The sequence below is a fragment of the Delphinus delphis genome, chromosome X (assembly GCF_949987515.2).
Source record: "Delphinus delphis chromosome X, mDelDel1.2, whole genome shotgun sequence".
Lineage (NCBI taxonomy): Eukaryota > Metazoa > Chordata > Mammalia > Artiodactyla > Delphinidae > Delphinus > Delphinus delphis.
Window position 1 is genome coordinate 80680586 of NC_082704.1, and position 27840 is coordinate 80708425.

Genomic DNA, 27840 nt, shown 5'->3' on the forward strand with positions numbered 1-27840 from the left:
TATATATTTACCTTTACCAGTAAGATTTATACTTTGATATTTTTTCCTGTTACTAATTACCACCATTTCTTTTCAACTTAAAGAAGTCCCTTTAATATTTCCTGTAAGGCCATTCATGGTGATGAATTTCTTTAGCTTTAGCTTACCAAGAAAACTATTTCTCCTCCAATTTTGAATGACAACTTTGCCAGTTAGAATATTCTTGCTTGGCAGAGTTTTTTTCTTTCAGCACTTTGAACACATTGTGCTACTCACTTCCAGGCTGCAAAGTTTCTGCTGAAAAATTTGCTGATAGTCTTATGAGGATTCCCTTATGCTTAACAAATTGTTTTCCTTTGCTACTTTTAAGATTCTCTCCTTGTCTTTAACTTTTGACACTTTAATTATAGTGTCTTGTTGTGGGTCTCTTTGGGTTCATTTTATTTAGAAACGTCTGAGCTTCCTTTCATCTTGTCTTTTGTTTGAAATATATTTCTATGTTTTTTTCATTTTCCTGGACTCTTTATGTTGGTTTCTATGCATTAAATAAAACAACCACCTATCCCAGTCTTGAAGGATTGGCCTCCTGTGGGAGATGAACCTAATTGTTCCACCCTGCCCCAATCTTTGTTGTCTCTCAAAACTTTGTGCTTATCCAAGCAGCCTATTTTACTTTTAGTGGTTTCCAGTAGTTGAGAGTGTGTCAAGACCTGTTGTTACAAACAGGAGGATCTCAGTCAGCCTTTAGATTCAGTCTGTATGGAAAATGGACTCTCAGGCAGCAGCCTTTAAAGTATGCAAATATACTTATTTTAGGGGAGGATTGGGAGATAGATAGGCATTTCTTTCTGTTCCTTCTTCACTGAGCCTTGGAATGATAGCTAGCACAGAACTGTTTCTATCCTACCATCACATTGAACTCAAGAACAAAAGTCTTGTTGGCCACTAGAGCTAGGAGATCAAGGTACTTCCCCTAAGGGGCAGCCATGAAAACTGGAGCACCAGACATAAAAACCAGGACACCAGGTGTGTGCACAACTTCCCTTTAGGAGTTACCAGTGATCTGGAGCATGGCAGAGGGAGTGTGAAGATAGCTCCTGCCCTTTGAGGTCTTTGGAAAGGATTACATTGAGTTCTTAGGTGTGTGTTTAATTAGCAGCCTGCCCCTCAGGACACAGCTATAAAGATAAGCTAATAGACCTCTTTCACAGAAAGACTGGGTGCCTCAGTCTGTTACCTCTCACGTGTGCCCTCGGAGGTGGTAGCTGGTTAAGAATACTTTCTCCATTTGTCACAGTCCTGTGGGACCCATTAGCATTAGCCCCACTAGTCAACATAGCCAGGTAATCTAGAGGTGTCCCCTGGGTGGCAGCTACAAAAATTGGGGCATCAGACTAGTGTACAATCTCCTGAGAGATATAGTGAACTGGAGCAAGGCAGAGGGAGAATGCTAAAATGGCATCCACTGCCTTCTGTCTCTGGAGAGCACCTAAGTAGGCTCCTAGATATGTGCCAAACCAGAAGCCTGCCCCTCATACCAAAGCTCCAGGACAAACAGATAGACCTCTTTTTCGGAAAGACTGCCCAGGACAACTGGCCAGGATCTGTTTCTCTACTTGTTACAGTTCCATGGGACCTGTGAATGCAAGCCCCACTTGTCACCAGAGTCAGAAGTTCTAGGGGCATCCCCAGGGTGGCAGTCACAAAACTGGGGCATCAGACATAAAAACCAGAGCACCAGATGCCTGTACAATCTCCCCTCCAGGGGATTACTGGTAACCTGGAGCATGGCAAAGATGAGTATGAAGATAATTCTTGCCTTCTGAGGTCTTCAGAGAGGATTACACTTGGCTTTAGTTAAGTATTTTTCATAGAAAACTATTTGGAAATTTGCAGAAGAACTCCTATATAATCAAAGCTGCAAGAAAGATCTCCATCTAACCAAGTAGGGGGAAAAAAAGCATCAGGTAAGGATCTGCACCTCTGGGAGGTATCTGTAAGGACGAGGAGGTCTGCATGGGTGGACCTTCGCCCTGGGGGGTTAGCAGTTTGAGCCACAATCTGGGTATCCCTGTCCTGGGATCTTACATGGAGGAGTTAGGCTGCTTTACCTGCTGGGAAATCCACCAAGACAGAAAGAAGGGCTGTAGGAGTCTAGGCTCTACTTGTGAGAAGTATGTGCGTGTTAGCTTGCTGACAATCAAGGCAGACAGACCCTTTACTGGTGGCTGGTGCCTTGTCACACTTGCCAATCTGAAGCGGTGAACAACACAGCCTCACTCATGCCCCAACACAGCCTGGTGTGAGACCTGGGCAGAGACTCAGCCTAGCTGTGTAGAGACAGACCAGGGCACCTGGGGTGTGATATGAGTGGATCTGAGAAGACTATTGTCAGTGAACACACACAGCAGCAGGTGTAGCTGTGGCAAACATTGTCAATGTACACATGGGGCAACACCACAGGTGCACAAATGGCTAAGTGCTGAATCTTGGGCAGACAGGCCCTGGAAAATGACTCATTTAGCTATGCAGAGATAGGCTGGAGGTCCTGGGGTGTGGTCCATGTGGGGTGGCGATGGCTATTGTCAGCATGTTCCAAGAGTATGCAGTGGTTTATCTCCCAGCAAGAGTGCCCAAGCTCCACCCACTATACATCACAGTTAGCTTAGTGCTAGATCTGGGGCAGATAGGTCCTGGGAGAACTCTGCCACAGAGGCAGCCCAGATCTCAGACAACAGCACAGCCAACTCAATTCCTGCACTCACAATCCCCTAACCCCCAGTCCCAGTCTACTCTCCACCACAGCTTTGCACTAGATGTGGGAAGAATACTACAGAGAAAGGGACACAATATTGAGTTGCTTCTGAGCAGAACTGAGGATGCCTACAAAGGCAACACATAGGTCAACTGTGACCACACGGGCCTCACTAGCTTCAGTAATCACCACATTTGGGGTAAAAACATGCACTCAATGGCAATGGAGCTTGATCCAACTCAGCAATAAGGGCTTCTACTTCAACAACTGGAGAATAGGCCCCACCCCTGACAGGGCTGTGACATCCACAGAAGAGAGAGGAAGCCATGCCTCACATCCAGCACAGGCTCTAGATACTACAACATGAAAAATGAAAAGGAAGAGGAACTACTCCCAATTAAGAGAACAAGAGAACAGTCAGTTTTACCCACCACCAGTCCCTCCCATCAAGCCTCTTAAATACCCTAATCCACCAGAGGACAGAGAGCAGAAGCAAGACAAACTAGAATCCTGCAGCCTGTGGAACAAACACCACATTCACAGAAAGATGGACAAGATGAAAAGGCAGAGGGCTATACAGTAGATGAAGAAACAAGATAAAACCCCAGATAAACAACTAAATGAAGTGGAGATAGGCAACCTTCCAGAAAAAGAATTCAGAATAATGATACTGAAGATGATCCACAACCTCAGAAAACGAAAGGAGGCAAAGATCGAGAAGATGCAAGAAATATTTAACAAAGACCTAGAAGAATTAAAGAACAAACAAACAGATGAACAATACAATAACTGAAATGAAAACTACACTAGAAGGAATCAATAGCAGAATAACTGAGGCAGAAGATCAGATAAGTGACCTGGAAGACAGAATGGTGGAATTCACTGCTGTGGAACACAATAAAGAAAAAAGAATGAAAAGAAATGAAGACAGACTAAGAGACCTCTGGGACAACATTAAATGCAACAACATTCGCATCATAGGGCTCCCAGAAGGAAAAGAGAGAGAGAAAGGACCTGGGAAAATATTTGAAGAGATTATAGTTGAAAACTTCCCTAACATAGGAAAGGAAATAGCCACCCAAGTCCAGTAAGAGTAGCGAGTCCCATACAGGATAAACCCAAGGAGAAACATGCTGAGACACATAGTAATCAAATTGGCAGAAATTAAAGACAAAGAAAAATTATTGAAAGCAGCAAGGGAAAAATGACAAATAATATACAAGGGAACTTCCATAAGGTTAACAGCTGATTTCTCAGCAGAAACTCTACAAGCCAGAAAGGAGTGGCATGATATACTTAAAGTGATGAAAGGGAAGAACCTACAACCAAGATTACTCTACCTGGCAAGGATCTCATTCAGATTGGATGGAGAAATCAAAAGCTTTACAGACAAGCAAAATCTAAGAGAATTCAGCACCACCAAACCAGCTCTAAAACAAATGCTAAAGGAACTTCTCTAAGTGAGGAACACAAGAGAAGAAAAGGACTTACAAAAACAAACCCCAAACAATTAAGAAAATGGTCATAGGAATATACATATCGATAATTACCTTAAACGTGAATGGAATAAATGCTCCAACCAAAAGGCACAGGTTTGCTGAATTGATACAAAAACAAGACCCACATATATACTGTCTACAAGAGATCCACTTCAGACCTAGGGACACATACAGACTGAAAGTGAGGGGATGGAAAAAGATATTCCATGCAAATGGAAATCAAAAGAAAGCTGAAGTAACTCTGCTCATATCAAAAAAAAAATAGACTTTAAAATAAAGGATGTTACAAGAGACAAGGAAGGACAGTACATAATGATCAGGGGATCAGTTCAAGAAGAAGATATAACAATTATAAATATATATGCACCCAACATAGGAACACCTCAATACATAAGGCAACTGCTAACACCTCTGAAAGAGGAAATCAACAGTAACACAATTATAGGGGGGAACTTTAACACCTCACTTACACCAATGGACAGATCATCCAAAATGTAAATAAATAAGGAAACAGAAGGTTTAAATGACACAATACACCAGATAGATTTAATTGATATTTATAGGACATTCCATCCAAAAACAGCAGATTACACTTTCTTCTCAAGTGTGCACGGAACATTCTCCAGGATACATAACATCTTGGGTCACAAATCAAGCCTCAGTAAAATTAAGAAAATTGAAATCATATCAAGCATATTTTCTGACCACAACGCTGTGAGATTAGAAATGAATTACAGGGAAGAAAACGTAAAACACACAAACACATGGGGGCTAAGCAAAACGTTACTAAATAAAAAAGAGATCACTGAAGAAATCAAAGAGGAAATCAAAAAATACCTAGCGACAAATGACAATGAAAATACGACAATCCAAAACCTATTGGATGCAGGAAAAGCAGTTCTAAGAGGGCAGTTTATAGCTATACAAGCCTACCTCAAGAAACAAGAAAAATCTCAAATAAACAATGTAAACTTACACCTAAAGAGACTAGAGAAAGAAGAACAAACAAAACCCAAAGTTAGCAGAAGGAAATAAATCATAAAGATCAGAGCAGAAATAAATAAAATAGAAACAAAGAAAACAATAGGAAATATCAATAAGACTAAAAGCTGGTTCTTTGACAAGGTCAACAAAACTGATAAAATATTAGCCAGACTATCAAGACAAAGAGGGAGAGGACTCAAATCAATAAAATAAGAAATGTAAAAGGAGAAGTTACAACAGACACCACAGAAATACAAAGCATCCTTGGAGACTATTAAAAGCAACTCTATGCCAATAAAATGGACAACATGGAAGAGATGGACAAATTCTTAGAAAGGTATAACCTTCCAAGACTGAACCAGAAAGAAACAGAAAATATGAACAGACCAATCACAAGTAATGAAATTGAAACTGTGATTAAAAATCTTCCAGCAAACAAAATTCCAGGACCAGATGGCTTCACAGGTGAATTGTATCAAACATTTAGAGAAGAGCTAACACCCATCCTTCTCAAACTCTTCCAAAAAATTGCAGAGGAAGGAACATTCCCAAACTCATTCTATGAGGCCACCATCACCCTGACACCAAAACCAGACAAAGATACTACAAAAAAAGAAAATTACAAACCAATATCACTGATGAATATAGATGCAAAATCCTCAGCAAAATACTAGCAACCACAATCCAACAGCACATTATAAGGTTCATACACCATGATCAAGTGGGATTTATCCCAGAGATACAAGGATTTTTCAATATACGCAAATCAATCAATGTGATACACCATATTAACAAATTGAAGAATAAAAACCATATGATCATCTCTATAGATGCAGAAAAATCATTTGACAAAATTCAACACCGATATACGATAAAAACTCTCCAGAAAGTGGGCATAGAGGGAACCTACCTCAACATAATAAAGGCCATATATGACAAACCCACAGCAAACATCATTCTCAATGGTGAACAACTGAAAGCATTTCCTCTACTATCAGGAATGAGACAAGGATGTCCACTCTCATCACTATTATTCCACATAGTTTTGGAAGTCCTAACCATGGCAATCCGAGAACAAAAAGAAATAAAAGGAATAGTAATTAGAAAAGAAGAAGTAAAAGTGTCACTTTTTGCAGATGACAGGATACTATACTTATGGAATCCTAAAAATGCCACCAGAAAACTACTAGAGCTAATCAATGAATTTGGTAAAGTAGCAGCATACAACATTAATGCACAGAAATCTCTTGCATTCTTATACACTAATGATGAAAAATCTGAAAGAGAAATTATGGAAACACTCCAATTTACCATTGTAACAAAAATAATAAAACACCTAGGAATAAATCTACCTAGGGAGACAAGAGACCTGTATGCAGAAAACTATAAGACACTGATGAAAGTAATTAAAGATGATACCAACAGATGGAGAGATATACCATGTTCTTGGATTGGAAGAATCAATATTGTGAAAATGACTATGCTACCCAAAGCAATCTACAGATTCAGTGCAATCCCTATCAATTTACCAATGACATTTTTTACGGAATTAGAACAAATAATATTAAAATTTGTATGGAGACACAAAAGAACCCGAATAGCCAAAGCAGTCTTGAGGGAAAAAAACGGAGCTGGAGGAATCAGACTCCCTGACTTTGGAGTATACTACAAAGCTACAGTAATCAAGACAACATGGTACTGGTAGAAAAACAGAAACATAGATCAACAGAACAAGATAGAAAGCCCAGCGATAAGCCCACACACCTATGGTCAACTAATATGACAACGGAGGCAAAGATATACAATGGAGAAAAGACAGTCTCTTCAATAAGTTGTGCTGGGAAAACTGGACCACTACATGTAAAAAATGGAATTAGAACACTCCCTAACACCGTACACAAAAAGAAAGTCAAAATGTATTCGAGACCTAAATGTAAGACCGTACACTCTAAAACTCTTAGAGGAAAACATAGGAAGAACACTCTTTGACATAAAGCACAGCAAGATCTTTTTTGATCCACTTCCTAGAGTAATGGAAATAAAAAAACAAAAATGAACAAATGGGACCTAATGAAACTTCCAAACTTTTGCACAACAAAGGATACTATAAACAAGATAAAAAGACAACCCTCAGAATGGGAGGAAATATTTGCAAATGAATCAACGGACAAAGGATTAATCTCCAAAATATATATACAGCTCATGCAGCTCAATATTAAAGAAACAAACAACCCAATCCAAAAATGGGCAGAAGACTTAAATAGACATTTCTCCAAAGAAGACATACAGATGGCCAAGAAGCACATGAAAAGCTGCTCAACATCACTAATTATTAGAGAAATGCAAATCAAAACTACAATGAGATATCACCTCACACCAGTTAGAATGGGCTTCATCAAAAAATGTACAAACAACAAATGCTGGAGAGGGTGCAGAGAAAAGGGAACCCACTGTACTGTTGACAGGAATGTAATTTGATACAGCCACTGTTGAGAAAAGTATGGAGGATCCTTAAAAAACTAAAAATAGAATTACCATATGACCCAGGAATCCAACTACTGGGCATATACCCAGAGTAAACCATAATTCAAAAAGACACATGCACCCCAATGTTCATTGCAGCACTATTTACAATAGCCAGGTCGTGGAAACAACCTAAATGCCCATCGACAGACGAATGGATAAAGATGTGGTACATATATACAATGGAATATTACTCAGCCATAAAAGGAAGGAAATTGAGTCATTTGTTGGGACATGGATGGATCTACAGACTCTCATACAGAGTGAAGTAAGTCTGAAAGAGAAAAAAATATCATGTATTAACACATATATGTGGAACCTAGAAGAATAGTACAGATTAGCTGGTTTGCAGGGCAGACTTTGTGACACAGATGTAGAGAACAGATGTATGGACACCAAGCGGGGAAAACCGCAGTGAGGTGGGGATGGTGGTGTGCTGAATTGGGCGATTGGGATTGACACGTATACACTGATGTGTATAAATTTGATGACTAATAAGAACCTGCAATATAAAACAAACAAACAAACAAAACAACTAATACTAAACTTTCTTTGAGTTATTTGTATGGAAATATGTTAATATAAATGTTTCAGACATTGCATGAAATTTCTAAAGATCTTATATGTTCTGGTATAATGTTATAAATCATAATTCCAGTTATTACTTTAAAATGTATATCTCAGAAATAACTAAATTTCCTTGTCAATTGCATTATTATGAACTTTCATCAAATATTTAACCATGGTCATTTTTAAGTCTTTTGTAATTTACAGACAGTTCTGGGTGTACTCTGATGCTTTTGCAAATATGTTCCTGTAAAAGGGTTTCATCTTCAAGGAATTCATGGAAAAGACTCTGACAAGTACAGTTTCTGGTAACCCACTATACTGCTGAACTGAATGAAGAAGCATTTTCAGAACTCTAATGGAAAACTGATGAACTCTTAAAAGTGCTAACAAAAGATCAAGAGGAAAATAAAAAGATTAATTACACAGGACTGAGTGAACTGATGTGGACGATTATAATTTTTGTGACTTTGTGTTTGAATAAAAGAAAAAAAAATCCCACAAGGACCCAGAGGCAAAAAATATACAAATCAATTTTCACTGCAAAGTAAAGGAGCTGTTATAGTGGAGGATTACTGGACTGAATGTCAATATTATGACATATTATGAGTGTGTATTGTGCTTGGTAATTGCAATCATTGTTGCTTTTTTTTGTGGTCATTCATTTACAATGCTTGTTGTCAGTCTATTTATCTCTTGTAAAAATAAAATAGTGTGTGTGTGTGAAAAAAAAGTGAGTGGCGGGCTTCCCTGGTGGCGCAGTGATTGGGAGTCCGCCTGTCGATGCAGGGGACATGGGTTCGTGCCCCGGTCCAGGAGGATCCCATGTGCCGTGGAGCGGCTGGACCCGTGAGCCACGGCCACTGAGCCTGTGCGTCCGGAGCCTGTGCTCTGCAACAGGAGAGGCCACAACAGTGAGAGGCCTGTGTACCACAAAAAAAAAAAAAAAGTGAGTGGCATTATATGGGGAAAGAATCTTATAAAGAGTGAATATATGTATATGTATAACTGATTCACTTTTGCTGTACACCTGAAACTAACACAAGATTGTAAATCAACTATATTCCAATAAATTTTTTTAAAGTGAAAAAAAGAACAAGAGAAGTCTCCTGAAAGAACAAATAATGAAACAAAGCTCACCAGTCTACTAGACCTTGAGTTTAAAAAAGAGGTGATAAAAATGTAAACTGAATTTAGAAATATTATTGATAGAAATGTAGATCACTATACCAAGGAACTAGAAACTGTAAAGATAAGATAATCAAAAATAGACAATTCAAGTGCCAAGATAAAAACCAGTCTAGAAGCAATGAATAGCAGACTAAATGGCACAGAATAATGAACAAGTGATCTGGAAGGTAAAATAATGGAAATCACCCAATCATAACAGCATAAAGAAAAGAAAATTTAATGAGAACTGTTTAAGGGATCTTTGGGATAACATCAAGCATACCAACATTTTCCTTATAAGGGTCCCAAAAGGAGAATAGAGAGAGAAGGGAGTCAAAAATGTCTTTGATGAAATCATGGCTGAAAACTTCCCAAACCTGAAGAAGGAAACAGATATCCAGGTACAGGAAGTAAAGAGCGTCCCAAGGAAGATTAACCCAAACAGACCCACACCAAGACATATCATATTAAAAATGTGAAAAGTAAAAGATAAAGAGAATTCTAAAGACAGCAAGAGAAAAACAAAAAGCCAGGTACCACTACAAGGGAGCCCCCATAAGGCTATCAGCTGATTTCTCTCCAGAAACTTTGCAGGCCAGAAGGGAGTGACATGATATATTCAAAGTCCTGAATGGGAAAAACTTGCAACCAAGGATACACTACCCAGCAAGATTATCATTTAGAATAGAAAGATAAAGAATTTCTCAGACTAGCAAACACTAAACCTACCCTAAAAGAAACATTGAATGGTCTTCTTTAAATAGAAAAGAAGCAGGAATCTATAGAAAAGGGAAATCACAATAGGAAAGGTAAATATACAAAAGGATCGAAGATCATTTAAATAAGCCAGTACATATATTAATAAAAAATTATAAAAGTGATTATAGCTACAATTAACAGCAAAAGGATAAGCATGAAGATGTAAAATAGATTATCAAAATCACAAAATGGGGGTAGGGGAGTATAAGAATATAGATTTTTTAGAATGTGTTTGAACTTCAATGACTATCAGCTTAAAGGAAGAGTTATAGTTATGGATCAATGTACTTGAACTCCATGGTAACCACAAATCAAAAACATACAATAGATTCACAAATACCAAAGAGAAAGGAATTCAAGCACACTACAAAAGAAAATCATCAAACCACAAAGGGAAAAACAAAAAGAAGAAATGAAGAAAGAAGAACTGCAACAACCTGAAAACAAGAATTAAAATGGCAATAAATACATAGCTATCAATAATTACTTTAAATGTCAATGGACTAAATGCTCCAATCAAAAGACATAGAGTGCTAGGTTGGATAAAAACTTAAGAACCTACAGTATGCTGCCTACAGGGAACTCACTTCAGGGCAAAAGACACACACAGACTGAAAGTGAGGGGGATGGAAAAAGATATTTCATGCAAATGGACACAACAAGAAAGCAGGGACGATGATACTCATATCAGACAAAATTGACTTTAAAACAAAGACCATAAAGAAAGACAAAGAATGGCATTATATAATAATAAAGGGATCGATACAAAAAGAAGATATTACAAATATTAACATATACATGCCCAATATAGGAATATCTAAATACATAAAACAAATACTAACAGACCTAAAGGGAGAAATTGACAATACAATAACAGTAGGAGACTTTAACACTCAATTGACATCAATGGGTAAATCATCCAGACAGAAAATCAATAAGGCAGAAAAGATCCTAAATGACACAATAGAGCAGTTGGACTTGACTGATACCTACAGGACACTACATCCAAAAATAGTAGAATAAGCATTCTTTTCAAGCATGCATGGAATGTTCTCTAGGATAGACCACATACTAGGTCACAAAACAAGTCTCAACAAATTTAAGAGGATAGAAATTATTTCAAGCATCTTTTCTGACCACAATAGTATGACACCAGAAATCAACTATAGAAAGAAAATGGGAAAAGAATGAACACATGGAGAGTAAACAGCATGCTACTAAAAAACCAGAGTCACTGATGAAATCAAAGAATTCAGAAAATACTTGAAGGCAAATGAAAATGAAAACATAACCTTACAAAATCTATGGGATGTAGCAAAAGCATTTCTAAGAGGGAACTTCAGAGCAATACAGGCCTACCACAAGAAACAAGAAAAATCTCAAACAGCTTAATCTACCTCCTAAAAGAATTAGAAAGAGAAAAACAAACAAAACCCATAGTTAGCAGAAAGAAGGAAATAATAAAGGTCAGAGAGGTAATAAATAAAATAGAGATTAAAAATAGGAAAGATAAAAAAAAATAGGAAAGATCAATATACCAAGAGCTTTTTTGTTTTTTAAAGGTACACAAAATTCAAAAACCTCTAGCCAGGCTCACCAAGAAGAAAAGAGATAGAACCCAAATAAACAAAATAAGAAATAAAAGAGGAGCAATACCAAGTGATACTACAGAAATACAAAATCTCATAAGAGAATACTATGAACAATTCTATGTCAAGAAACTGGACAACCTAGAAGAAAAGGTCAAGTTTCTAGAAACATATAGCCTCCCAAAACTGAGTCAAGGAGAGACAGATAATTTGAACAGACTAATCACTCAAAGTGAAACAGAATCTGTAATTTTAAAAACTTGCTGCAAAATAAGTCTTCAGCTTCATTGGGGAATTCTACCAAATATACAAAAAAGAACTTATACATATCCTTCTCAAACTGTTCCAAAAATCTGAAGAGAAGTTTTGACTCCCAAATTCACTCTATGAAGTTGCCATCACCCTGATACCAAAACAAGACAAAGACATTACAAAAAAAAAAAAAAGACCAACATCTTTGATGAATATAGATGTAAAAATCCTCTGCAAAATATTAGCAAACTAAATTCAACAGTGCATAAAAAGGATCATACACCATGATCAAATTAGATTCATTCCAGGTTCACAAGGATGGTTCAACATATGAAACCAATCAACGTGATACACACCATCAACGAAAGGAAAGACAAAAACCACATGATCATCAATAGATGCAGTAAAAGCATTCAACAAAATTCAACATCCATTCATGATAAAAATTCTCACCAAAGTGGATATAGAGGGAACATATCTCTACATAATAAAATCCATTTACAACAAACCCAGAGAAAATTAATATTCAATTGTGAAAAGCTGAAAGCCTTCCCCCCAAATCAGGACCTAGACAAGGATGCCCACTCTCACCACTTTTATTCAACATAATATTGGAAGTCCTAGCCACAAGAATCAGACAAGAAAAAGAAATAGAAGTTATTCAAACTTTAAAGATAGGGTAAAACTCTCTCTATTTGCAGATGACATGATACTCTATATAGAGAGCCCTAAAGACTCCACACAGAAACTATATCAGAAGTAATAAATTAATTCAGCATGGTAGCAGGATAAAAGATTAACATACAGAAATCTGTTGCATTTTTCACTAATAATGAAATAGAAAGAGAAAATTTAAAAACAACCAGTTTAAAATCATGTCAAAAAAATACCTAGGAACTTAGCCAAGGAGGTGAAAGATCTATACACTGAAAACTATATAACATTGATAAAGAAATTGAAGATGATTCAAAGAAATGGAAAGATATCCCATGCTTTTAGATTAGAAAAATTAATATTGTTAAAATGACCATACCACCCAAAGCAATCTACAGATTTAATGCAATCCTTACCAAAAGACCCATTACATTTTTCACAGAACTAAAATAATTAGTCCTAAAATTTATATGGAACCACAAAAGATCCTGAATTACCAAAGTAATCCTGAGGAAGAAGAACAAAGCTGGAGGCATATGCCTTCCATACTTCAGAGTATACTATAAAGTTACATTAATCAAAACAGCGTGGTATTGGCACAAAAACAATAGAACAGAAGAGAGAGCCCAGAAACAAACCCACTCACCTATGGTCAATTAATTTATGACAAAGGAAGCAAGAGGATGTAATGGAGAAAAGATAGTCTTTTCAGCATGTCGTGTTGGGAAAGATGGACAGCAACATGTAACTCAGTGAAATTAGAATACTCATTACACCATATATAAAAATAAATTCAAAATGGTTTAAAGACTTAAATATAAAATACGAATCCATAAAATTCTTAGAAGGGAACATAGGTAAATCATTCTCTGACATAATTCGTAGCAATATTTTCTTGTTAAAAACATTTTTTGTAGCAATATTTTCTTAGATCAGTCTCCCAAGGCAAAAGAAACAAAAGCAAAAATAAACAAATTGGACCTAGTTGAACTTAAAAACTTTTTGACAGTAAAGGAAATCATCAAAAAAATGAAGACAACCTACTGAAGGGGAGAAAGTATTTGCAAATGATGTGACTGACAAGGGGTTAATAGCCAAAATATACAAACAACTTATACAACTCAATATTAAAAAAACCCAATCAAAAAATGGGCAGAAGTCCTGAATAAACATTTCTCCAAAGAAGACCTACAGATGGACAAAAGGCACATGAAAATATGTTCAACTTTGCTAATTATTAAAGAAATGCAAATCAAAACTGCAATGAGGTATCACTTCACACCAATCAGAATGACCATCGTCAAAAATCTACAAATAATAAATGCTGGAGAGGGTGTGGAGAGAAGGGAACCATCCTACACTGTTGGTGGGAATGTAAACTGGTGCAGTCACTATGGAAAACAGTATGGAGATTCCTCAAAAAACTAAACATACAGCTACCTTATGAACCAGCAATCTCACTCCTGGTTATATATTAGGAAAAAATGAAAACTCTAATTCAAAAAGATACATTCATCCCCCAATGTTCATAGCAACACTATTTACAATAGCTAAGACATGGAAACAACACAAGTGCCCAACAGATTATTCACTTAAGAAGATGTGGTAGGTATATACATCAGAATATTACTCAGCCATAAAAAAATGAAATATTGCCATGTGCAGGAACATATATGGACCTAGAGAATATTATGCTTAGTGAAGTAAGTCAGACAGAGAAAGACAAATACTATATGATATCACTTATATGAGGAATCTAAAAATAATACAAATGAATCTATATACAAAAGAGAAGCAGACACACAGGCATAGAAAACAATCTTATGGTTACCAAAGGGGAGGGGGAGAGAGGGACAAATTAGGAGTATGGGATTAACAGACACAAGCTATTGAATACTATACATAAAATAGATAAGTAACAAGGATTTACTGTATAGCACAGGAATTTATATTCATTATCTTGTAATAACCTATAATGGAATATAATATGAAAAAACACTGGATCATTTTGCTTTACACGTGAAATTAGCAAAACATTGTAAATCGACTATACTTCAATTTTTTAAAAAGTCCATGTTCACTGAAGCCTTTCCTTGTGTAAAATAATGTCATTTTCCTCTGGCTGTTTTATAGGTTTTTAACATACCTTTGGTTTTAAGACTTGGTTTTCTTGGAAGTTATGCTGTTCACTGAGCTTCTCATACATACAGAAATGTTTTACTCACATAATTTAGGAAGCTTTTGTTTATGACTTCTTCAAATATATTTTCTACCCCAGTCTATTTCTCCTCCATTTTTTGGAACTCAAATTACACATATATCAGTATCTTTGGTAATGCTCAATAGTTCTCTCAGTCTCTGTTTATTTTTCCCCTAACTTTTTTCCTTTATATATTTCTGATTGGTTAGTTTCTATCAATCTAACTTCAATTTCACCAATTTTTTCCTTTGAAATTGCCATTCTGTTATTAAACTCATCCAATTCCTTTTTATTTTAGATAGTGCACTTTCAATTCTAAAATTTACATTTGCTTCTTTCTTACAGTTTCTACTTCTCTTCTGAGATTTGTTTTTCCTTCATTTATTTCAAGTGTGTTTTTCTGTACCTCATGGAATATAGTTATAATAGCTACTTTAATGTTATGCCTCATAATTCCAATATCTGGGTCTCTTCTTGTTTGACATCTGATGATTTTGTTTTTCATTTTGAATGGGGCATATTTTCTTGTTCTTTAATACTAAGTAATTTTTTTGTTTATCCTGGACATTGAAAATGTTTTGTGTAGACTCTGTTCTTTTATAACCCTCTGGAAAATGTTGATCCTTTTCTTTTAGTAGGCAATCAATTTGGTTAGATTCTGCCCATCAGTTCTGTCTTACATTTTCTGGGCTGTAGTTAAAATCTCAGTTTAGTTCTCAAAGCCTTAATTTGCTAATTTGGATATGTGTGTGCATGTGTGGTTCAGGGTTTAGGCTGATAATTTTGTGATTCAAATCTCAGCTCATTTCTCAAAGCCTTTGATTTGCTTGTGAGGTTAACTCCTGCATGTGTGGTTAACTCCTGCATGTGCATTTTCCAGTAAGTGTTGTGTGGTTTTATTCATAGATATGGAATACTTTCTCTGTCTCTTTTCCTCCTGAGATTCCTCACTTGCACTGCATCTTACCCATGCTCCCTTGTGAGGTCCTTTGGCCAGAAAGATGGCAGGGTTTCCATCAGAGTTTCAGCTACCTGTGCTTCTCCAATCCACAAGTGGGACACAATAACCATGCAAGGCTGAGAAAGAAAAAAAAATCTGGGTAACTTACCCTCTTTCTTATGTTATCACTCTTTTCCACCATTTGCCTCCTTTTTGGCTACTTCTCAGAGTCCTCAAGCAGGATTTTTCTTTTTAAAATTTTTTCCAGTGTTTATAGGTGTCATTAATGGCGGGTGTGGTTTGTAAGGGAGCTTACATTCCCATTGCAGAATTGAGTCTCCCAAGAGCACTGTATTTTAAATCTCATTCTATGTCTTAATTTATGTTCAACATTATGTTGATAATTATCCAGTTGCATCTTTTCATAGAATTTTAGGTTTTATTGTGAAAGACATAAAAAGTAACCTGAACACGTGGACAGATATACCATATTTATGAATAGGATTATTTAGCACTATAAAAATTTCAGTGTCTCCCAAATTTATCCATAAATTGATTGACAGTTCAGATAAAATTACAGCAAGAATTTTGTACATTAGTGTACAGATTATAACATAACAAACACTTGCTAAGCCATTATCCATACCTATCATATCCTAACATTTTATAAAGTTGTTTCCAGAGGTGATATTCAAAATATAACAATCTGTATGGCATAGACATCAACTAATGAGAAAAATCCCTGACTACCAGTTTCTATGAGCTCAATCTAGCTACCAAGCCCTGCTAGATTTTTATATTTTTAATAATAAAATATTTTAGATAGAGTTAAATATGCTTTTGTACCTGTTTCCAAATCCCATAACTTCCTCCCTCCCTGTGCAGATTTTTATACTATTACTGTATATGTATGTATCCATAAAATGTATAGCATAGTTTCACATGTACATAAATGGTATGATACTGAAGATATTAGTAGGTAAATATCCATTTTGATACATATTTTAACTGTTGTGTAGTATCTCATTGAACGACTATGCTACAATTTACTTATCAAAATTGCCTATTACTTTGTTTTAAATTTGGGGTAGCCTTCTGATTCTGTTCTATTACAAATAATGTTGCAATAAACATTCATTTCATGTATCATTAGGAACATGTTTCTCTTGGATACTACCTAATAGTGGAATTTTGGGTTATAGGTTATATTTATATTTAATTTTACTAGATAATATAGTTGGACAAATGTATACCACCACAAATACTGAATGGGATTGCCTATATTCTGATACTCTCCCCAACACCATGTATTATCAATCTTCATTTTTAAAAAATATATTTTTTAGCTTTTACTAATTTAATAGACAAAGTGGTATTTTATTTTATGGTAATTTTCATTTCCTTAATTAATGCTTATTGATTTTCATTCAGGCCAGTCTCAAACTCAGTTTATTTCTTTTTAGTAGAAATTATTTTGAGGTCCCTTATTGTAGCCAACATACCTTCATACTCTATACTTTTCTAACTTCTCCCCTCTGTTGCAGTTTCTACCCATAACAACTTGGTACTAATTTCTGTATAGGCATGCTTTTGCCTGTAAATAATAGAAAATTCAACTCCAAACTGACTTTAAAAGGGGGGCATTTTATCATACATTAGGAAAGTTCAGGGATAGCACTGGATTTAGGCATGGCTTAATGTAAAAACAAAAATTGGCAATAAAAGAAAAAACGAAATAAGGGGAGGAGAGAGGGAAACAGTGGAAGAAGATGTGAAGAAGAAGAAGAGGTGACTTCCTCACATGGCCCACTGAACTGAGATGCCAGGCAGCACCGTTTCTCACTAGGAAGTCTGGTCTGAAGTGCCAGGTGTGAGGCTTTTACGGTGCACACTATGAACAAGTGAAACTAAGCAAAGCATGAAGGATAAGGGGGAAAACGTCCATATTTGCACAGCTACCATAAACACACCTTGATCAGCTCAATATTCTGCATGAATCTAATAGAAACCACAGGTTCTCTGGCTGTATCTGTTTCATAAAGACAAGAGTTCATACCAAGTTTCCGTGGCAAAGATTTTCAAGGAACAATGAGATAAAACTGCTGGTTTTCAGGGATATTTCCAGCTTTGGACCTCAGTGATAAAAATGAGAAGATAGAAGTGGATAATCTACCAGAAGATGCTACTAAGAAAATTGGTGGACCCCTGAGAAGAAGGCTAAATTAATTTTGATTTATTCTCTTGATTCATGCTGAACTTTGCTAATACTACCTAACACATGAGGAAGCTGTGAGCTTAATCTTTGCCATAGTCAGAAAGTGTAAGACCCTGTAGCAGCCAGCATTCAGGTCTGAAAGATTAACAGAAGTCAGCAGAATCTGCAAGGGGCCATGGGGAGGACTGTGTAGAAGCAGTGAAAAGTGGATGTCTGGTTACAGATAAAGCAAGTCCTCATTCCACAATTTTCTCTTCTTCCACTGAGGTAAAGCTGTCATAATTTGTTTCATAAGAACACTTGGAGGAGTAGTATGAAATTTCTGGTAATGTGCTCTATTAAGAGATAGTCTTTTAGACAGAGTGAAGAGTCAAGATGGTGGAATAGGAGGACAAGGAATTTGTCGCTCCTCACAGGTACATCAAGAATACATCTACAAATAGAACAATTGTCTCAGAGCACCAGCTGAACATTAGTGGAAGACTTCAGACACCTAAAAGAACAAGAAACATCCTCTTGCAACCAGGTAGTTTGAAAGAAAGAAAAGAGGAATCAAAAAAGAGACCAGCAACCCTGGCAGGAAGCTGAAGGTGAGAGGAGGTCCCAGCACTCAGAAAAACTCCCTCACGGTGGAGAAATCAGCTGGGACAGAAAAGAATCTTCGGGGATCAAAGGAGAATACAACGGACGGTCTGTGGAAGGCAGGACAAAGTAAGAACTGCGTGCATGGTCTGAACTGCAGCTCTGCACATCCCAGCCTGAGTTGTGAGTTTCCTGTTGTGGAGGGGGGTTGGGTGCTGGAAAGTGGGATTTGGAACATGGACCCAGGAAGGAGACAGCTGTTGGCTGTGAAACGACAGCCTGACGGGATAGGAGTAAGGAGCTCCACAACCTGGAAAGTTTGCAGAGAAACCTCAGGACCCCGTAGAAGAAAGGCATCACTGTTGAGTGGCAAACAGGGGTGGGGCCACTATTACAACCCCTTTCCCCACTTGCTGGCTACTTTGGCCTCTGCAGGCATTGGGAGGGGCAACCACCTGAGCAGGCTTACCTGCCCCTCAAGCCAAGGTCTCCTCCACATCCTCTGCCCACGTAGGCCACAGGGTCCTGAGTGTCGCCCAACCTAAAGCCTCCTTGGGAAACAGCCCTTGGCACCCTGCCTGAGACAGGAATCTGCGGATGCTGGCTGGTGCTGAGTGCTAAGGTGTGGGGTTAAAAGAGCAGATCCAGGGAGAGGACCACTGTTGGCTGCATGGATACAACAGAGGGGATGGGAGTGAGAAGCTCCAGGACCAGGAATGTCCCTATAAGAAGCATTGTCTGCCTAGAAAATGAGGTGCCATTGTTGAGTGGCACACAAGGGGAGGGACTGCCAAAAGCCCCACACACCAGCCCCTCCAACCAGAGCAAGCTTGCCCCAGTCAGTTGCAAATTCCTGCCTGTCCCTGCTGCCACAGGCAATTTTAGAACACCCCAGTTGTGGTTGCCTTACCACTCCCCAGACTGAGGGAGTAAGTGGATCCCAATTAGCTGCTGCTTTCTCTCTCTCTTGCCTGGGTGGGGAACAGATGTCTGAGGGCGGTGCTGACAAAGAGTTGGGGCCAAAATCAAAGCTGAGCCCCACAGGCACTGCGACTGAGGAGGAGGAATCTTTCCATGCAGCTGCATAGGTCTCAAACTATTTTATTTTATTTTATCTTCTTCTTTCTTTCTTTCTTCTTTCCACTTTTTATTCTGAGCCATGTGGATGACAGGCTCATGGTGCTCCAGCCAGGAGTCAAGGCTGTGCCTCGGAGGTGGGAGAGCCAAGTTCAGGACACAGGTCCACAAGAGACCTCCAAGCTCCATGTAATATCAAATGGCAAAAATTTCCCAGAGATCTCCATCTCAACGCCAAGACACAGCTCCACTCAATGACCAGAAAGCTCCAGTGCTGGACACCCTATGCCAAACAACAGGCAAGACAGGAAAACAGCCCCATCCATTAGCAGAGATGCTGCCTAAAGTCATAATAAGGTCACAGACACCCCAAAACACACCACCAGACGTGGAACTATTGACCAGAAAGACAAGATCTAGCCTCATCGACAAGAGCACAGGCACTAGTCCCCTACACCACGAAGCCTACACAACACACTGAACCAACCTTAGCCCCTGGGAGCAGACACAAAAAACAATGGGAACTACAAACCTGCAGCCTGAGAAATGGAGACCACAAACACAGTAAGTTAAGCAAAATGAGAAGACAGAAAAACACACAGCAGATGAAGGAGCAAGGTAAACACTCACCAGACCTAACAAATGAAGAGGAAATAGGCAGTCAAACTGAAAAAGAATTCAGAAAAATGATAATAAAGATGATCCAAAATCTTGGAAATAGAATGGAAAAAATACAAGAAACGTTTAACAAGGACCTAGAAGAACTAAAGAGCAAAGAAACAGTGAGGAACAACACAAAAAATGAAATTAAAAATTCTCTAGAAGGGATCAGTGGGAGAATAACTGAGAAGAATGGATAAGTGACCTGGAAGATAAAACAGTGAAAATAACTAACAAAGAGCAGAAAAAAGAAAAAAAATGAAAAGAATTGAGGACAGTCTCAGAGACTTCTGGGACAACATTAAACGCACCAACATTTGAATTATAGGGGTCCCAGAAGAAGAAGTGAAAAAGAAAGGGACTGAGAAAATATGTGAAGAGATTATAGTTGAAAACTTCCCTAATATGGGAAAGGAAAGAGTTAATCAAGTCCAGGAAGCACAGAGAGTCCCATACAGGATAAATCCAAGGAGAAATATGCCAAGACATATATTAATCAAACTGTCAAAAATTAAATACAAAGAAAACATATTAAAAGGAGCAAGGGAAAAACAGCAAATAACACACAAGAGAATCTCCATAAGGTTAACAGCTGATCTTTCAGCAGAAACTCTGCAAGTCAGAAGGGACTGTCAGGGCATATTGAAAGTGATGAAGGAGAAAAACCTGCAACCAAGATGACTCTACCCAGCAAGGATCTCATTCAGATTTGATGGAGAAATTAAAACCTTTACAGACAAGCAAAAGCTGAGAGAGTTCAGCACCACTAAACCAGCTTTACAACAAATGCTAAAGGTACTTCTCTAGGCAAGAAACACAAGAGAAGGAAAAGACCTACAATAAAGGAACTCTAAACAATTAAGAAAATGGGAATAGGAATATACATATCATTAATTACCTTAAATGTAAATGGACTAAATGCTCCCACCAAAGGACACAGATTGGCTGAATGGATACAAAAACAAGACCCTTATATATGCTGTCTACAAGAGACCCACTTCAGACCTAGAGACACATACAGACTGAAAGTAAGGGGATGGAAAAAGATATTTCATGCAAGTGGAAACCAAAAGAAAGCTGGAGTAGCAATTCTCATATCAGACAAAATAGACTTTAAAATAAAGACTATTAGAAGAGATAAAGAAAGACACTACATTATGATCAAGGGATCAATCCAAGAGGAAGATATAAAAATTGTAAATATTTATGGACCCAACATAGGAGCACCTCAATACATAAGGAAAATGCTAACAGCCATAAAAGGGGAAATCAACAGTAACACAATGATAGCAGAGGAATTTAACACCCTTCTTTCACCAAATGACAGATCATCCAAAATGAAAATAAATAAGGAAACACAAGCTTTAAATGATACATTAAACAAGATAGACTTAATTGATATTTATAGGACATTCCATCCAAAAACAACAGAATACATGTTCTTCTCAAGTGCTCATGGAACATTCTCCAGGATAGATCATGTCTTGGGTCACAAATCAAGCCATGGTAAATTTAAGAAAATTTAAATTTTATCAAGTATCTTTTCTCAACACAATGCTATAAGACTAGATATCAATTTTGGGGAAAAATCTGAAAAAATACAAACACATGGAGGCTAAACAATACACTACTTAATAACCAAGATATCACTGAAGAAACCAAAGAGGAAATCAAAGAAAACTAGAAACAAATGGCATTGAAAACACAACAACCCAAAACCTATGGGAAGCAGTAAAAGCAATTCTAAGAGGGAAATTTATAGCAATACAATCCTACCTCAAGAAACAAGAAAAGTCTCAGATAAACAGCTTAAACTTACACCTAGAGCAACTAGAGAAAGGAGAAAAAACAAAATCCAAAGTTAGCAGAAGGAAAGAAATCATAAGGATCAGAGCAGAAATAAATGAAATAGAAACGAAGAAACAATAGCAAAGACTAATAAAACTAAAAGCTGGTTCTTTGAGAAGATAAAAAAAATTCAAAAACCTTTAGCCAGATTCATCAAGAAAAAAGGGAGAGGACTCAAATCAATAAAATTAGAAATGAAAAAGGAGAAGTTACAACTGACACCACGGAAATACAGAGGATCGTAAGAGAGTACTACAAGCAACTATATGCCCAAAAGTGGACAACCTGGAAGAAATGGACAAATTCTTAGAAAGGTACAACCTTCCAAGTCTGAATCAGGAAGAAATAGAAAATATGAACAGCCCAATCACAAGTAATGAAATTGAAACTGTGTTTAAAAATATTCCAACAAACAAAAGTCCAGGACCAGATGGCTTCACAGTTGAAGTCTATCAGACATTTATAGAAGAGTTAACACCTATTCTTCTGAAACTCTTCCCAAAAAATTGCAGTGGAAGGAACACTCCCAAGCTCATTCTACAAGGCTACCATCACCCAGATACAAAAACCAAACAAAGATACCACACACAAAAAATTACAGGCCAATATCACTGATGAACATAGATGTAAAAATCCTCAACAAAATACTAGCAGTGTGAATCCAACAATATATTAAAAGGATCAGACAACTTGATCAAGTGGGATTTATCCCAGGATGCAAGGATTTTTCAATATCCAAAAATCAATCTGTGTGATACACCACATCAACAAATTGACTAAAAACCATATGATCATCTCAATAGCACCAGAACATACTTTTGACAAAATTCACCACCATTTATGATAAAAACTCTCCAGAAAGTGGACATAGAGGGAACAATCCTCACCAAAATAAAGGCAATATGTGACAAACCTACAGGTAACATCACACTCAAGGTTGAAAAGCTGAAAGCATTCCAAGATCAGGAACAAGACAAAGATGCTCACTCTAACCATTTTTATTAAACATAGCTTTGGAAGTCCTAGCCATGACAATCAGAGAAGAAAAAGAAATAAGAGGAATACAAATAGGAAAAGAAGAAATTAAACTGTCACTGCTTGCAGATGACATGATGCTACACAGAAAATCCTAAAGACCTTACCAGAAAACTACTAGAGCTCATCAATGAATTCAGTAAAGTTGCAGGTTACAAAATTAATATACAGAAACCTTTGCATTTCTACAGACTAACAACAAAAGATCAGAAAGAGAAATTAAAGAAACAATCACATTTACCATTGCATCAAAAAGAATAAAATACCTAGGAATAAACTTAACTAAGGAGACAAAAGACCTGTACTCCTAAAACTATAAGATGCTCATGAAAGAAATCAAACATGATACAAACAGATGGAAAGATATACCTTGCTCTTAGATTGGAAGAATCAATATTGTGAAAATGACTCTACTACACAAGGCAATCTACAGATTCAATGCAATCGCTAGCAAATTACCAATGGCATCTTGCACAGAATTAGAACAAAAGAATCATAAAATTTGTATGGAGACCCAAAAGACCCCGAATAACCAAAGCAATCTTGACAAAGAAAAACGGAGCTGGAGGAATCTGGCTCCCTGACTTCAGACACTACTACAGAGCTACAGTCATCAAAACAGTATGGGACTGGAACAAAATAATAAATATAGATGAATGGAACAGGATAGAAAGCCCAGAAATAAACCCATGCAGGTACAGTCAATTAATCTATGACAAAGGAGGCAAGACTGTACAATGGAGAAAAGGAAGTCTCTTCAGTAAATGGTGCTGGGAAAACTGGACAGCTACATGTAAAAAAATGAAATTAAAACATTCTTTAACACCATACAGAAAATAAACTCAAAATGGATGAAAGATCTAAATGTAAGACTGGATACTATAAAACTCTTGGAGGAAAACATAGGCAGAACACACTTTCACATAAATTGCAGCAAGACCTTTTTTTCATCCACCTCCTAGATTAAAAACAAAAATAAACAAGTGGGACCTAATTAAACTTGAAAGCTTCTGCACAGCAAAGGATACCATAAACAAGACAAAAGAACAACCCTCATAATGGGAGAAAATATTTGCAAATGAAGCAACTGACAAAGGATTAATCTACAAAATATACAAACAGCTCATGAAGCTCAATATCAAAAATCAAACAACCCAATCAAAAAAATGGGCAGAAGACCGAAATAGACATTTCTCCAAAGAGGACATACAGATGGGAAACAAACACGTGAAAAGATGCTCAGCGTCAGTAATTATTAGAGAAATGCAAATCAAAACTACAATGGAGTATCACCTCACACCGGTCAGAATGACCATCATCAAAAATTCTACAAACAATAAATGCTGGAGAGGTTGTGGAGAAAAGGGAACCCTCTTGCACTATTGGTGGTAATGGATTGGGATAGAGGTTCCTTAAAAAACTAAAAATAGAGTTACCATATGATCCAGCAATCCCACTCCTGTGCATATATTTGGGGAAACCTCTAATTCAAAAAGATACATGCACCCCAATGTTCATAGCAGCACTATTTACAGTAGCGAGGATATGGAATCAGCCTAAATGTCCATCAACAGAGGAATGGGTAAAGAAGATGTGGTACATATATATACATATACGATGGAATATTACTCAGCCATAAAAAGGAACGAAATTGGGTTATTTGTAGAGATGTGCATGGAACTAGAGACTGTCATACAGAGTGAAGTAAGTCAGAAAGAGAAAAACAAATATTGTATATTAATGCATATATGCGGAATCTAGAAAAATGGTACAGATGATCTTATTTGTAAAGCAGAAATAGAGACACAGATGTAGAGAACAAACATATGGATACCAAGGGGAACAGGGGGTGGGATGAATTGGGAGATTGGGATTGACATATATACACTTTTGATACTATGTATAAAATAGATAACTAATGAGAACCTACTGTATAGCACAGGGAACTCTACTCAATGCACAGTAGTGACCTAAATGGGAAGGAAATCCAGAAAACAGGGGATATATGTATATGTATAGCTTATTCACTTTGCTATATAGTAGAAACTAACACAACATTGTAAAGCAAGTATACTCCAATAAATTTTTTTAAAAAAGAAGCGATAATGGGGCTTCCCTTGTGGTGCAGTGGTTGAGAGTCCGCCTGCCGACGCAGGGGACACGGGTTCGTGCCCCGGTCCAGGAAGATCCCACATGCCGAAGAGTGGCTAGGCCCGTGAGCCATGGCCGCTGAGCCTGCATGTCCGGAGCCTGTGCTCCACAACAGGAGAGGCCACTACAGTGAGAGGCCTGTGTACAGCAAAAAAAAAAAAAAAAAAAAAAAAAAAAAAAAGACGTAATGTAATATTTCATTCAGATGTCTATTCTGTGAAACAGGACATGAGTTCTGGGGTGTCAGAGATGAAACAGATCTGCATGATGGGGCCCCAAGGAGCTCACAATCTAGCATGTAGGAAAGAGAGTAAACAGTAAACCAGTAAACAGAGAGCTCTTACCCAGTTTATTAAGTGCTGTGACAGAGCCATGCAAAAGAGCAAGGAGGAAGGAAAGACTAACTAAGCTTGGGGTGATTTCAGATGGCTTCTTGGAAAAAGCAGAATTTGTACCAATCTTTATAGGAAGGCAGGCCTTTTATTGGTAGGCATGGGGTGTGGGAGAGGGGAACAAAAACATTCCAGGTAGAGGAAGAGTTTGAGCAAAGGTATGGCATTGGCAGGAGGCAGAACATGAGTCATCCACTGTGACTGAGGCCTGTGAGGCTGTCAGAGACTGACTGTGGAGGGCCTTGAATGATAGGCTAAGGAGCTTGGATTTAAACCTGCAGGCCAAGGGAACCCTTGGTGGCTGTAGATATGGTCATCTTGGCATTTGAAACATGACTCTGAGGGCCTCTGTGCAAGTAGAACAGATGGGAAGCAGGTGCATTAGATCAGAGACCCATCTGACACTGTCCCATGTGCCCCTATGCTCAGCAGAGGCTCCTCAGAGCCTGCAGTCCTACAAGAACTACTCCTTCTTCCCTTCTCTTCTTCCAATGTTCTACTCCTCCCACAGGACACACCCAGCTCAAATACACCCTATCTGGAAGCTTTCACTGCCTTCCAGTAGGCGATTTCCTCTGTGAGGCCCGTCAGTATCCTGCTCTGGGATTCTTCAGTGACATGTTGTATTCTTATGCATCCCAGCCAGATGGAGAAATCTTCAAGGACAGGTTGTGAATCTCATCCAGTTTTGCATCTCCAGTGCATAGTATGGGTTTTGACACATGGAAAACCACTGGGGAACTCTTCACCAGTGAATTAGAGAAAGAGAAAGTACATGAAGAGAAAGAAGAAATGGGAGAAGGGGAGGAGAATACTTGGAGAGAGGGAGGGAAGGGGGAAGAGAGATAGGGTGTTGGTATGGTCAAGGGAAATAAGAGGAAGAGTGTGGAGGAGAGCACAGGGCCAATGTGGGTTCTTTCTTCTTCCCATCAGTAGCACCAAGTATCAGACCTGCCACAGTGAGTGTCAGGCTTTGGAATCAACCAGATGTGGGTTCATATTCTGGTTCCATCACTTAGTGACCATGTGCCTTTAGACAAGACACGTCACCTCTTAGGCATTAATTTCATCAACTGTGGAATGGTGATAATACTAGTTCTTCCTACATGGGCGTTTTAGAACTTAAGAATAGAGTCTGTCATACAGAGTGAAGTAAGTCAGAAAAACAAATACCATATGCTAACACATATATATGGAACCTAAAAAACAAACAAACAAACAAAAGGTTCTGAAGAACCTAGGGGCAGGACAGGAATAAAGATGCAGACATAGAGAATGGACTTGAGGACATGGGGAGGGGCAAGGGGAAGCTGGGACGAAGTGAGAGAGTGGCATGGACATATATACACTACCAAATGTAAAATAGATAGCTAGTGGGAAGCAGCCGCATAGCACAGGGAGATCAGCTCTGTGCTTTGTGACCACCTAGAGGGGTGGGATAGGAAGGGTGGGAAGGAGATGAAAGAGGGAGGGGATATATGTATACTTATAGCTGATTCACTTTGTTATACAGCAGAAACTAACACAAAAGTGTAAAGCAATTATACTCCAATAAAGTTAAAAAAAATAGATGTGAGTTCTTTGAGGGCAGGGATCCAACATCCAACAAGGGCCATGGCACAACTGTGTGCTCAACAAATAATTACTGACTGAGGGAGTAAGTGATTGCCCTAGAAGAACTGTTTTCCACACTGGGGAGCAGTGCTCCATTCCACAAGAGACAGAGGCTAAGCACTTGTGTACCAGTGTACCAATAAAGGAGAAACACAGTCCCAGTAAAAATTTTCAGCTAAGTTGATATACATTAAAAGCATCAATATAGTGATCAGGGGATAAATAAAAACTTTTGGTAGACTTTCTTATATTTACTGATTTTATTCTGAATTACATATGATGCAGGGGATACCCTAACTTTTAGCGTTTAGAGACTCTAAATGTCTTAATTTGGTCCTACTTAAGCAATAGAAATTAACATGATCTAGTCCCCTACCGCAGAGCAGCTCCTGGGG

The 27840-nt window shown here is 37.8% G+C and overlaps 1 protein-coding gene across 8 annotated transcripts in view; it reads right to left on the reverse strand.

Moving 5' to 3' along the window:
- Positions 1-27840, reverse strand: part of PFKFB1 (6-phosphofructo-2-kinase/fructose-2,6-biphosphatase 1) — a 185975-nt gene that overhangs the window by 57767 nt on the left and 100368 nt on the right. For 6 of the 8 annotated variants that reach the window (XM_060002098.1, XM_060002099.1, XM_060002100.1 and 3 more), the window contains one exon: positions 15899-16008. The exons of the other annotated variants lie outside the window; for them this stretch is intronic. In XM_060002098.1, the coding sequence (XP_059858081.1) occupies positions 15899-16008 (110 nt within the window). The remainder of the gene's footprint in view (positions 1-15898; positions 16009-27840) is intronic. 8 annotated transcript variants of the gene reach the window in all.